This window comes from Glandiceps talaboti, chromosome 4 (genome assembly GCF_964340395.1).
Source record: "Glandiceps talaboti chromosome 4, keGlaTala1.1, whole genome shotgun sequence".
Lineage (NCBI taxonomy): Eukaryota > Metazoa > Hemichordata > Enteropneusta > Spengelidae > Glandiceps > Glandiceps talaboti.
The window spans coordinates 10,762,194-10,777,066 of NC_135552.1; the positions used below are offsets into that span (position 1 = coordinate 10,762,194).

Sequence of the window (14,873 nt, forward strand, 5' to 3'; positions counted from 1 at the left end):
TACAATAAGGTCATTTACAAGTAATAAACCCTGAAAATATCGCTTACCATCGACTAAATTCACCTCATTGTCGTCAAAGGACACAGTCGATAATTAGTCTCCATCGGATGAAGCTCAAAGGGACTACAAACTTTCCTGTATTTGCGTCCCTCCATCCATCCGTGTCTCCGTGCGTAGTCATATGTTGAAACCAATCCTTATTTGCATATCACATTCTTTGTAGTATTAGATTGGGCAATTTATTTCAAATCTTATACATTTATGAGATTGGAGACGGCCTCACTCCAAAGCCAGAGCCAGGAGAGATGCTCACCGTTCGGCGGCCAAGACCCAAGTCCCCAAACATGCGACGCTATGGTCGTTACAATAATTAAATCACAATAAGTCATGCATAGGAGATGAGCTTCCTAAGGTAACAATAGAGGTCACGCATGATTATGAGCGTCATGGAAATGAAATAAAAGACACTAAACTTTAACTTGAATGACATTTCATACGATATTAGTACGCATTATCTTGACACCCATTTGAGATATTGCAATAACATATATTCATTTCTCAAACTAGGTGTTTGACGACATGTATAAACAACGTCATGTCTGTACCCAAACACGGTAATTACAAATTCATGACATTATCAATGGTCCTCACCAGAAACATACCATCACTTATTGTGGGTTCTATATTATTAGCTATATAGTTAATTAATTTATGTTATGTTCGCATTTTCTGGGTAAAATAAAGTTCAACTTCATACTCTGACTATGCAACAGACTATCATGATGGTTTTGAAATTGTGGTATTATTTACATTATATAAGACTAAACAGCGTGAGTGTACGCAGGGTTGCCGCGTAACGTATCAGGGTCAATCTTTCAACAGTATTACTATATTCTCAGCTGAAAGTTAATCTTATTGAGCGATTCGCCTCGGGCATTATTACAACCGACGCGAGGCGACCAGCAAAGGAAAAACGATATCGTGCCTTTGAATGAAACCTTATTGTAACACAGTACAATATGGTCACCAATCATTTTGCAAGTTATCTTGTATCCATACACGCAAACGTTTTCGTTTCCTAGCAACCACCTATGTTTGAAAACCAGACAGATTTTTCTCAATTAATAACACCAAAACTTGAATTCTGTGCCGTGACATCATAATGAAACGATTATGTGGCCATTCCTTCTAAATTGAAATAATTACGGTTGACGTAAACATTGAATTCTTGACTATATTTGTGTCGTTGCCAAGTCACGTTTGTTGATATGGTGTTTTGATTTATAAGTGTGAAATAGTGTGACAAGCACATATTTACTGCCTGGTGAGTCGTGAATTGTGTATCTAAAGGAGTCGTGCTTAACTGGATAATCCCCCAATAAGTTATGTTCAAACTTGCATCGTGATAACTCGTTACTTCAGAAATGTTTGCGTGAAGTTACTCTCACAAACCAGAGCTCATATTTCTTCCGCGACACTCTTGACGGTGCGTACGTCTTCAAGTTGAACCGTGCCATAAAAGAGGCTATGGTTTACGACGATGGCGTAAAGTCGGTTATCTTTGGAGGAGTTCTAGCAAACTTCTAGAGTATTTCGTTTTACAAGATTATAGCAACTTGATTACGTACATACCTGTAAATAAGGATGTCTATTTGCTTGTATCAATATTTAATGTTTCCTTCGCCACAAATCATCGCGTACGTAAAAATTGCAAAAAGCAAACAAGCCAACAAACAAACAAACAAACAAACACAGACAGACAGACAGACAGACAGACAGACAGACAGACAGACAGACAGACAGGCAGGCAGGCAGGCAGGCAGGCAGGCAGGCAGGCAGGCAGGCAGGCAGGCAGGCAGGCAGGCAGGCAGACAGACAGACAGACAGACAGACAGACAGACAGACAGACAGACAGACAGACAGACAGACAGACAGACAGACAAACTGACAAACTGACAAGCAAACATGACAGTAATAACCATTTTAAATGGAAAATTCGTCTCTACCAGTACATGTATTGAATATAAAAGAACTATGCTATTCATTCAGAATAAATCCGATGCCAGTGGAGAGAAATCCGCTAAACACCATGACGTGATTTGCATGCACACGTACTTCCGTTTAACGGGAAATTAGAACTTATGGATTTATACGATCTAATGAAATACATTATTAGATCCCAGCAAAGCCCGCCACAGGACATACTCCCAAACAGTGCTTGTTAAGGAAAATTACGTGATTTAAAATTCATGAACACGATAAAGAGGAACGAGATAGGCTTGTGGAAGTTTACATTGACGATAGACCAATACACAGAGATTGAAAGAAGGAACCACTGTTATAATTCGGAGTTACCTTCAATTGCCAAATATTTTTTATTAAGTTTCCTTAAACGGAAATAATCAAGGTCGATTTTCACTGGCTCGGGCAAATATTAAGTGAATAATGTATGGTAATTTGGTATCGCGTCTTCTTTTATTGAGCTATCCTAAATATTAATTTGTTTTTTGTTTTGTACTTCATTAAACTTTAATGTAAATGGTAGGATGAAGTTATAGAGATATGTGAAAACATACATCGATGTATATGAATGATGATGCTGACGAGTGTCGTCTCTACTGTTTATACAGAATTTTTACAAAAGTTGGTTTAACGTGTTCCGATCATTGTTTTGTGTGTCATACCATTGGTCTAGTCATTGTGTCTTTTCTCTTAATACGGTATACATTTATTTGCTACGATTTCTTTCACAGCTTCATCGGCGTTACATGGCATCGTCAACATGTCTGTCTGTCTGTCTGTCTGTCTGTCGGTCGATCGGTCGGTCGTCCGACCGGCCTGCCTGCCTGCCTGTCTGGCCGTCTGCCTACCTTCCTGTCTGTCTGTATTTGGTTCACTGTCCCTCTTTCGTAGCTGTGTAGTGTAACACCATCCGTACGTGCAAACTCATTTCTTTACATATTAGTGTCAAAGGTTAATAATCATATGATATTCAAAAAATGCAGCTGACGATCTAAAAAGCTAGATTGGTGCCTCGGAGAACGTATCCATGAAGCTGCTCGTACCCACGTCTGCATTTTACTTACACTTATCAAGACATGATATATTAAAACATGTATTCGTAAAGGTCATACCGCTCTAAGGCATATAATGCACTTTTTATATAGACGACGGTTGAGTTGTGTGGATAATCCAGCAAATTAACTGTAACGATGGCAACAACGATATTATATTGTATGGTCTCCGTTTCAAGTGTGACGATACATAATAGGACCTACACCAAATATTGACGAAATATCGGATCAGTGCAATACTTGTAAACGTTTGAAAAAGCTTTCCTTCTATCGCCTAATGAGGGGGCATTAGTAATGTCAGATGCTGTATAGTGTTGCGGTACAATAGTTTCCTTTGAAAGTGTATGATATGAAATTCATTTTCATATTGCCATATGTCAGCTACTGCATGGGGATATTGTAATTTACTTTCATTCGCTAATTAATTTGCACACATTTGTAGAATGGGAAATATTCGAACATCGGGTAATCAAGCAAGCTAGGTTGATGATTGGTTTATTTATATTCAAGAATTGATTTTACCTCAATCTTCTGATCCATGAAGCACCAGCCTCGAGACTTGGCGGTAATGACTGTAACGTAACCGTGTACTCATGAACACGTCATAATAACACTGTGATAATGACGAGTATGTCTAAGAAAGCGTGATTCCGAACACGTCTTGGTCTAAAAATTGCCAATATCAACAGACCTATCCCCGATATAATAGAGAGAACTTGGTATAAACAAAACATTTTTAAAAAAAATATTTTGCCGCAATTTTTCGAAAAATCTCAAGTTAATCAAAACACACTATACACGCAATTTTAAATCTCCACTTATTAGCGCATTAAAAGAATAGAAATAACTGTGTTGTTACATTTTCCTAAAATGTCTACATAAATTGTTCAAAATGGGAAAAAAATGTGTTCAAATTATAATACCCATATTTTCAACGGCGGACGAATTGTTTTATTTGTCAGCCATCTTTGTACATGTAGAATGACTGCAACGTGCTAGTACAGTTTTAATGACACCGTGTCATCCTTTATCACGGCGAAACACACAGAAATAAGAGTCTGTCGTTCTTAATCTAACTTTCCATCGCAATGGATGTCAGATTACATCGTATTTTTGTCACGATCTTGGCTTTAAAGTGGATGTCACCATTAAAGAGTCTCGGTCATAAACAAATGGTTTGTAATTTTATGAATAATTAACCACTGATTAGTCAGTGTTGCGCCTGAAATACAAACAAGTAAGGCCACAAATCCTTTCTCGTTGTTTTCACACAAGAGCTTTCTAAAAAAAATATCCGTTGGGAATACAGTTCAATTTTTCTCCGTGAGATACTCTAGGAACGGTCTGGTATTTGATTAATTGTAAGTGATGTGGTGTTGTGTGCATTTCTGTTCGATTATAGCCATTCATTACTCACGTACACACATAACATCTTGACTCGGGAGGGTTTTGGGGAAGAAACGTCTCAAAATGTCTTCGGGATGTTTTGTTCCCATGGTTACGCTATACAGCTATATCTAAATAGATGGTAAACGTATGGATTAGATATCCCAGGCTTCATTTTTTTTATTCACACACAAGAATTGAAAAAAATACACACAAAAAATGACGTTACTCTTATTTCACTTCTTGTAGACTACATTTTGTATTCTCGATGTGACACACTATAATTCTAAAACGAAAAACAACTTATATGTCAAATTTAATCATAAACATGTCAACCATTCATACAAATTGATGTGTTTATCCAAAACAACTTTTCTCGAAAAAAAACAGCCTTACTCGACCATTTTGATGGATGACGAATCTTTATTAGTAAAATTACTTTGACTTCTAACTGTTCATTATGTACGGTTTGTACATCTACTGAGTAGAGTAAAGTAGCGTATGTATATTGTGAAATCTTCATTTGTTGTGTAGGTGACTATGGCGATGTAACCCTTTCACCAATCTTCTTACGTTATGAAATGTTTTTCTCCATGCATACAATCAAGATGCACTATTTGATGGATTTTTCCCCAATATATTTAATCCAATTCAAACCAACGAATGCGTTAACATTGGAACCTTTTGTAGAATATCCAGCTAGTCCAATATTCCTCGCTTCTTAGCTACTGGACTATTCTTATATATGTTATTTCAACAACAACAAAACACAACAGCAACAACAACAACAACAACAACAATAATAATAATAATAATAATAATAATAATAACAATAACAACAACAACAACAACAACAACAACATTCGTGTCAAGACATTGTTATTACTCTTGCCTACATACCCCTCGACTTCATACATGTGGAAAGAAGTAAAATCGTAACAATTTACGACCAAGAAAAAAATAGCTTGAATGTTGGGGACTGTGTCCTTCAATAACCAATCATAACATGTTTGTTAATATGTCGACTTTTTGTTGATTGCTTTTTTGCAGGCGAGGCTTTGATATACGTCAACTCACAACATAGTTGTATTAGGAGTCAGTTGAAAGAAGGATTAGACGAAGCCAAACGACTAATGCGAGAAAACAAGAAATTTTATCTACAGGTATGATCGTTTTAAACCATTATTGGATGGGGGTGGGGGTGGTTGAGGGTGGAGTAGTTGCTCGAACTTAGGGACTGCAAATGGTTGTTTCGTCAACAAAGCCTTTTTTTGTTCTTGAGCGAACTCAAAGTTTACTATACAGCTAAGACTAAAACACTGAACCCGGCTAGAATACATTTTGTTTACTCCAGTTCGATATGGTACTTTGTCAATACTTTGCGTGCATGAGGCCAAGTGTTACAAGAATTAAAACACGTGTTCATTTTGGTCACTAAGTTAAAAAAATAATTTAAAATAAACAACAACTGAGTGATAACATACGTTGGATTCATATATCACAGACACACACACACAGACACACACACAGACACACACACACACACACACACACACACACACACACACTTAGCAGATTGATACTCACCGAGTTATATATATATATATATATATATATATATATATATATATATATATATGTATATATATACATATACATATACATATATATATATATATATATATATATATATATATATATATATATATATATATATATATATATATATTCATATATTACTTTATTCCCAGTTACAAATAATACATGTCCGTAAAGAGAGATTGATTAAATAAATCATAAATGGAAAAGGGGTCGAAAAATAGCTGTCTACAAAGTCCAGCCCCGCCAATACATGTGATAATAATCTGAATACAAATATTATCTGGGCATTTTCACCATTCCTTTGGATTTCTTACATTTTCAAAACTTCTACAAATAAAGAAAAGGAAGAAAAATACCAAACCAAAACTGTATATTGATTTGAGATCTGTATATTCATTTTCGGACTGTTATTGTAATTGTATAACAATACAAACAGTCGACAATACGTTTAACGGAAGTTGCCAAGCAAGGCCTGTACGTCATTTCCGTGTGAGTTCGGAGTGAGGTCAATAAGTACCTTTCCCTTTAAAATGTAGAGTGTATTACAAGCATTACTGTTTTCTAAATCTATACTTAGTCTATTGTACAGTGTTGTGATATATAACTTGTAACCGCCAGGGCAATACGTGGATCAACTCGTACGTAGTGTTTAGGTAACTTGTTTTCGAGTACGACAATATTAAGTTAACACAAATATGTATGCAGGCGTACAGAGCGTCCATGCAGAGCACGTAACGGAGATTCGGTTAGTTTGTATGTAATATTTTCACATTTAATACCAACACTTTAACTGAAGTGGATACGATAGAAGTGCCTCTGGAGATCTAAAAAATCAATTCTATCAGCCCTCCAACGACGTGACAAGAGAGATTTTATCGAATTGATTAAAGAAAATGGAGTTCTTTTATCAAATGTTTTCGTGTCATGTCTCATAGCTCAGATACGGTTGATATGATCTATCATCACATGGGATGTAGAGATTGATTGTAGGATAAGAAACGACTTTACATAATGCCCTACGAACATATAAACATCATTACATGACGGTAGATGTAGATTTTGACATCTTGTGTGCCTGACTTGAATATTTAGTGTCTACGTAGTAGGCTCATCTATCTCAACAATCAAATCAACCGATTGGCGTTTTTTGGTCGATTTAATGTGAAATCAAAGCACAATGTAACTGAATTTGCTTGTATCGAGATGTCATCCTTTCAATCCCATCTTTAATAAAAGGATATAAATTATTCATATCTTGAAGCTAAATTCAAAGATACGTGTCCAGAAACAAAATTAATATTGGGGTGGATGGATGAAGGGAGGGAGGGAGGGAATGAGGGAGGGAAGGGGAGAGAGTGAGTTATATATAATATATAGAGACAGACAGACAGACAGACAGACAGACAGACAGGGAGGGAGGGATACAGGCAGACTAAGAGAGAGAGAGAGAGAGAGAGAGAGAGAGAGAGAGAGAGAGAGAGAGAGAGAGAGAGAGAGAGAGAGAGAGAGAGAGAGAGAGAGAGAGAGATGCAACGTTACTCTTATTTTAAAAATTCTACATTTTCAGTTACGAGTGAACACACTAAGGTGCGTAACTAACTTTTTTTTCTCCTTTTGTCTTGTTCATTATAATTCAATACAGTTTGACTTTAGAGCAGCATTGTCTACATATTTATGTGGAAAGATACAGATTCTGGACGAGGATGACAAACTTGAGGATTTCCGATGTGGGTATGGAAAGATCTCGATTTCGAATTGTAACAAATATTTGCCAGTTTTCAAGTTCACTGATAAAGTGTGTCCGCTCTGGGTATTCTGTTCTCCACTGTGCCTGTTGTCACTACCTTGTTATCTGGTAAGTAGTGGTAAACATCTACGTATCCCTTTATCTGTCGATCATTCAGACTATACTACAACCCATTTCATGTTAGTGTTCACCATATCTCTTTAAGGTATCCACATAGAAACCAATAAGAAACAAAACACACTCTACTGGAGTGTGTTACACATGATAAGTTGTTGGGTATAATCATTGATGATACCTTAAGCTGGGAAAAACAAGTCAGCTCTGTATGTAAAAGTATCGCTTTTAAGTTAATTCAACTCAGACGTATTCGCTCCTTTCTAACTAAAAGGGCCATGATGACTTTTTATAATTGTTTTATTCTACCCCATTTTGATTACTGTTCCAACATATGGGGTCACTGTTCCATCACACTTTTAGTGCGCATTGAGCGACTCCAGAAAGCTGTCGCAAGAGTTCTTTTAGATTGTGATTATAACACTTCTAGTGATGTTTTATTCCGTACATTGCATTGGACACCATTCAGAAAACGGGTTTTATATAATGAGTCAATTTTAATGTATAAAGTACAAAACAATTTAGCACCGGATTATTTGAATGTTTTTAAAAGGATACACAATGTTCATAGTCGGAATACTAGATCTGCTGCCAGGGAAGATTTATACATTCCAAAACATAGAACCGAGTTTTTTAAGAAAAGTTTTACCTACAGTGGTGTAAAAATATGGAACAGTTTACCACTTGACTTAAAATCATGTCCCTCACTGCAGGCTTTTAAAAGCAAATGTAAATATCATTTTTCAATTTCAAGTGATTCATAATTTCAGTAGTGTATTGTTGATGTTCGTCTATTTTGTTATTGTACCCATTATATTTTTGCTTGTTTTGTCCTCATTTGATGTGTGCAGTATTTAATGTATATATTGTATATATTTTAATGTTTTTCTCGACACTGTGTGAGAAGAGCCACTGGCTCAACAGTCTATCGAGATTAAATAAAGTCTAATAATAATAATAATAATAATAAAGAAACTGCATATGCTACACTTTAAGATAGCAACAATTGCAATTTTTAATTCTTGCTACAATTTGTCTGAAGTAAAGAACGCGCGCGGGCGCCATTGTTTTTATGTCTACATGGTGTCATGTCATGTCAGTTAATTTCATTTAGTTAGAAATTGTATTCATTCAAGCATGTGCAGTTTTTTATTGGTTTCTGTGTGACTGTATCAAATTGGGACAGTAAACACTAACATGAATTAGGCTGCCATTCCACACTGCAAATAAGAAATTGAGAATACAGCGCCCTCGCTCAAATTGGGGGTATCATCACCTCATAACACCGTTTATGAAGAGCTTTGTCCTTTGGTATTCTGTAGAAGTGTAAATCAGGGATGTTTTTCGTATCGTTCAGACATCGAGGAAAGCAGCAATACTCTATGATTAACTGAGTAACCTATAACATGTATACCACCAAGGTACACACAGACAGGAAGTAGAGCGCCACCATGGCAAATTTTGGAAAGGCCTATTGGTTGGAAATGTTCCTGTTTCCTAACCTGTCTACATCGCGGTCTTTTATTTTGCTCCATTATCTCACTAGCAAACTTAAACGAAGCAACATCACAGGCGGCGATATAGACCATAGACCCGTACATCATTGTATGGGAACAGAGCACACTGGAAAATACGTACATTCGCTTAAACGCGATTCACTCTGATGTTTTATGAAAAAAAGGGATAGCTTGTATTTATTGAAACCATTACGTCAACATTTCAAGGAAAGAAAAAAAATCGATTGCCATGACGTCAGCTTTGAACTGAAAATAAATAAAATGTGACACCCGTATAAGGATGTAGTTGTATTTTAAATAATTTGGCCACCGTACACATAATATCATGTTAACTACAGAAAATCAACCTTAGATACGCTTACTTCAGAACGACGATTGAAAATCACGGAATGTTTTCTCCAAAGCTACTTCATGTACACGTAGTAGATATAGAATTTTAATTAAACAACAGATTCTACATTAGCCAATAGAACCGCGTGATTTGAATTCACGTGTTAATACGAACCTTTTGATACGAACATTCTAGTTGCTCTGGAGTAAACATGTTTATGTCTGTGTAGAAGGTGAGTAAAATAATCGCTACGACTTCATCATTCTACCAGTAGATATTTTGTATTAATGATATACGTATAGAGCCGAGGCACATATGCCGGCCTTCTTTGATGTTTTTTTTTGGTCAAATAGCCCGGGGAGACTGTCAAAAGTGTTGCACGTGTCTGTATTAGAAGGATCTTGTAAAGGTGTTAACTGTACCGTATTGATATCAACTAAACACCTTGTAATTTAATACGTGCATGGGGAAAAGCTTAAAGGTGTGAGTGGGAAATATTGACACCTCTCCGATGAAAGGTGATCCCAACACCTCCCTGTTTTTTATCATACACATGCGTTCTTAACTCTTCAGTCTCTTCGTCGCATCGGTGTTTCGTCATAACATCGTACTGCCAGACAATGAGAAGAGAGAAGCCCAAGAAAATCACAATGACTCATGTGTTTGCATTCGACCATGGAGGTATAAAGGCTCCCATTATACCTCCACGATTGGACTTTGCCGAAAGGAAACTTTAAAGTATTAAAATTATGCAACTGATTACGACACGTAAACATTTATTTGGGTTGCCCATACATGTTGCCATGGAAATACACATTTTCTTGTTACCATGTATCATTTATTTACAAACTGAACTCATTTTGACCTGTGATATGATTATTTTCAAAGCGACAATATTAATCTCCAATTTTCATTCGACACCCGAAAACGTGTAAGTGTTAGGTGATTTTCACGAAGATGGCTTCATTTATCAACCGCCATTTGCCATGACATGAACCCTACGAAAACGTCACTGTGTTGCAATTACGTTATTACGTGCATCATTTAAATCTCTTTCTGTTTTTACCCACAATTCCCTCTACATACTGCAAAATACTTTTTAGGATCATCATAGGTTGAATACTAGAATATAGATGGGTGTCTTGAATACACACTATTGAATCTCTTTGGTTTCCTATCACAACAGCGAGTGCTGTCTACTGCGGAAGCTACAACTATTAAATGTGATTATGGGATATTATTTCTCTCCCAAGTGTTCCAGTTGAAACATCAAATTAAGCCTAATACCGGTATATTATCAATATAGAGAGGGACAAGAAATGGTTACCATGGCGACAGACTTCACAATGGCGGTGAAATAAGCATATCATCAAAGTTGAAAATTGTAGAATGATGGGATGAGATCATAGTCAGAAAGACGACATTAGGGACTAGAAAATAATACCATGGAGATACGACAAAGCATTGAAATACACCCCCATACTAAGTATAGACTAAGTAGCCAGAATCCTTTGTATGTTTTTTCGCTGGGAAGTAAAATTGCTTGGATATGATGGTTGAAATGGTCTATAAATGACATGATCGAAATCGGTATAGCATGGAATCCATGTCTTGTAAATACACCACAATATAATAATTCAAACACCACTAAACATAATATATATACAATGTATATATATATATATATATATATATATATATATATATATATATATATATATATATATATATATATATATATGTATCTGTGTTTAATCACTAAATTTCAACTAAAAAGGGCACAATTTGATTAAAATCTGATGTGCAGAGTGGTGTTTATAATGTAAACGTAAACATATGGCAAGAGGGGACCAATCAAGCAAACGTAATTAGGAATGAATAGTAGGTGACCACCACACCGGGATTGAATTAATCAGATTGGAAAGGAATTTGAGTTAAAGGAACCGTGGATGAGGGCATCCGTGTATCCAGAAGGGCAGGGGCGCATGCATTCTAAGATATGTTTAGGTTAGGATGTGTTTCCAAGTTGGCTATCTATGGCTAGGGTATGGAACAGCTAGAACACGAGGGCGGAAACCGAGATTTCAGCTAACTAAGATGCAAACGACAGACAGACGGACGGACAGACAGACAGACAGACAGACAGACAGACAGACAGACGGACGGACGGACGGACGGACGGACGGACAGACAGACAGACAGACAGACAGACAGACAGACGGACGGACGGACGGACGGACGGACGGACGGACGGACAGACAGACAGACAGACAGACAGACAGACAGACAGACAGATAGACAAGACAGACAGACAGACAGACAGACAGACAGACAGACAGACAGACAGACAGACAGACAGACAGACAGACAGACAGACAGACAGACAGACAGACAGACAGACAAAAACATAACGTTATCTCCCCTTACGTAAGGCAGGTAAAAAGTATTTTGTTGACCTCATGCAATGTCCTCCAATTAAAGATACTACAAGTTATTACGGATTTGGAGGTGAAGTATAACAGCTTTCACCCATTTGTCTAGATGACTTTCAATGTCTTTGTTAAGTTTTCAAACAAAATCAAACATATCAATATGTTGAACTGAATGCCGCCTTTGCTCCCAAAAAAACTGTTGTCACAAAGGACATATATAGAAAATAACATAAATGAATACCGCTAATACTCCCGGCAACGTCGACTCACAAAGGACGCATAGGGAAACAGCATATTAGACAAACCCGATATTGGTTCTGGTGCGTGGGAAGACAAGATATAGACAAGTTACAGCTGTGTTACCATTACATATTGATAGACCGTCTATAATTACTACTGTCTTCTGTGTTTCAGAAACTCCTACATCTGTCGACATCAGACTGTGGACGAACGGAACTTAACCTGTTACAAACAGGGAAAAAAACTGAATTGAATTAATAACACTTGGCACAGCATGTTGGAACAGCAGAGACTTGTATTGCATTTCATCATTTGATAAGAACAGTGTTATGGTCACTTTACATTGTAGTTCATGGTCATAACAAAATGTCCAGTTCCCTCGGTATTTCATATGCATGTACACATAAATTGGCTGTTCTTATCAAAACCATGGTGTGTAATATAAGTCTCTGCTTATCCAGTATGTTGAGCAAAGTGTTATTAATCTAATTCATTTGTTTACTTTCCCTATTTGTAACACTTTCCGGTCGTCTACGGTCTGATGTCGGCAGTTGTATGATGACTTTTCATAACGTTGTGTACGATCAGTAATAACAACCCTTGAGACAGTATAAGTTATACAAAGCGTTACCGAATATACTCATATCATATTACCCATTATGTTACCTTGACAACGTCCTTCTTTTACCACCCACAGTTATACAGGAAGCTGACCTGTCGTGATATGGCGTACGACCTCGAAGTCAAACCAAAATTAATATCGAACGCCCTGGCAGAAGCCATACTTAACGGACATTTGGAAACAGAAGAGAACGGGGTGACTGATCATGAGATAGTGACGTCTGAAGTTGTCAAGAAAATCCCCGAAAGCTCCAAATCACCTTCAAAAGTAAGACGAAGATTGAAGCGATGGGTGCACACGGTCTCCAAGAAGAAAGATGATCCTCCGATGGTTAACAACGATAGCGAGACATTGATGCGTCTTATGTGAATTGATCATATCAATAACTTTGTCCTGCCAAATATCACATGGATTAACTGTCTAGCATACCAAACGCATGTTGTATACATTAAAACATTCACGTCTTTCCTGATGTGCAGTTGTTCTGTATTGTTGTGATACCGGTACCTGTATAGGTACATACAGTATGTACAGTACAGTACAGTACTGTATCTCACACACATTACAGGGAATTTGAAAGTTGGACGTAGACAATTATTCTGATTTATTAACGGAATCCGTCTTGTCGAAAAGAAATGTTGAGTGTACGTATCAAACAAAGGCTTCTACGGACATTATAACATGTATAAGACTCAGTAGCATTAAGTATAGACGTACGCAAAGACCACACGTTTCGTGAAGCTCTTCATAAAAACCTTTTATGTGGTCATGTACTAAAAATAACTTATGTCTTTGTGCTATCATGGGCCTTTTTGATTTCCAAACGGTGGAAGATTGTTACAAACACTCCCATGTCTACCTAGCTACCTATAGTTACCTCCCAACTAACCAACTTACCTACCTACCTACCTACCAACCAACCTACCTACCAATCAACTAACCTACCTACCTACCTACCTACCTACCTACCTACCTACCTACCAACCTCCTAGTACCTACCTACCTACCTACCAACGACCAACCAACCAACCAACCAACCAACCAACCAACCAACCTACCTATCTACCTACCTACCAACCTCCTAGTACCTACCTACCTACCTACCAACGCACACACACACACACACACACACACACACACACACACATGCACACACAGGCAGGCACGCACGCACGCACACACACACATACACATACACGCACACACATACATTATACGCACAAACCAAATGATATTTTATGTATCAAGTACACAAAACACATATAAGCTTACAATAATTCATACATTAGTAGATTCAATGCCATATTGTTGCTATTCATTTATATTAAAATGCCACAATTATGCATATTATATCTATATAGACTATTAATATACACAAATGTAACATTTTGCCGAAATTCACTGTGTTCAATCTTCGTTAATAACTTGACACAATGTATATAGATACAAATCGATAGACACGTTAAAAGTATGGTGATTTCTATAGGTTGCACAGTTGATACTGCTGTGGAAACCGGGCCTTCACTTTACCAAGGTAGATACAATCTTAAACACTATTGTTCTGCTGCGATGTAGATGATTATTCAAAAGGGGGATAGCACTGAGTGCCTCTGTTGTACGGATATAATCTCCCTGTAATCAAGATAGTGTAAACACTGGAAGTCTCCAAAATGTACACTGCAAGATCATGAATGATCCATCAAATAGCTTATATATCAGCATATCGCAACAATAAGTTTTAGTTTGTATAAATCTTAGTTAGCTAAAAGCTTGGTTTCCGCTGTAGTATGTAAAACTGGGGATAGGTA

The 14,873-nt window shown here is 37.0% G+C and overlaps 1 protein-coding gene across 1 annotated transcript in view; it reads left to right on the top strand.

The window, feature by feature from the left end:
* The window catches only part of LOC144434651 (uncharacterized), a 36,427-nt gene extending 22,945 nt beyond the window's left edge, over positions 1 to 13,482 (top strand). Inside the window, exons 3-5 of the mRNA XM_078123156.1 lie at positions 5,511 to 5,623; positions 7,705 to 7,917; positions 13,141 to 13,482. Of these exons, the coding sequence (XP_077979282.1) occupies positions 5,511 to 5,623; positions 7,705 to 7,917; positions 13,141 to 13,434 (620 nt within the window). The 3' untranslated portion in view covers positions 13,435 to 13,482. The remainder of the gene's footprint in view (positions 1 to 5,510; positions 5,624 to 7,704; positions 7,918 to 13,140) is intronic.
* Positions 13,483 to 14,873: the final 1,391 nt, after the last annotated feature.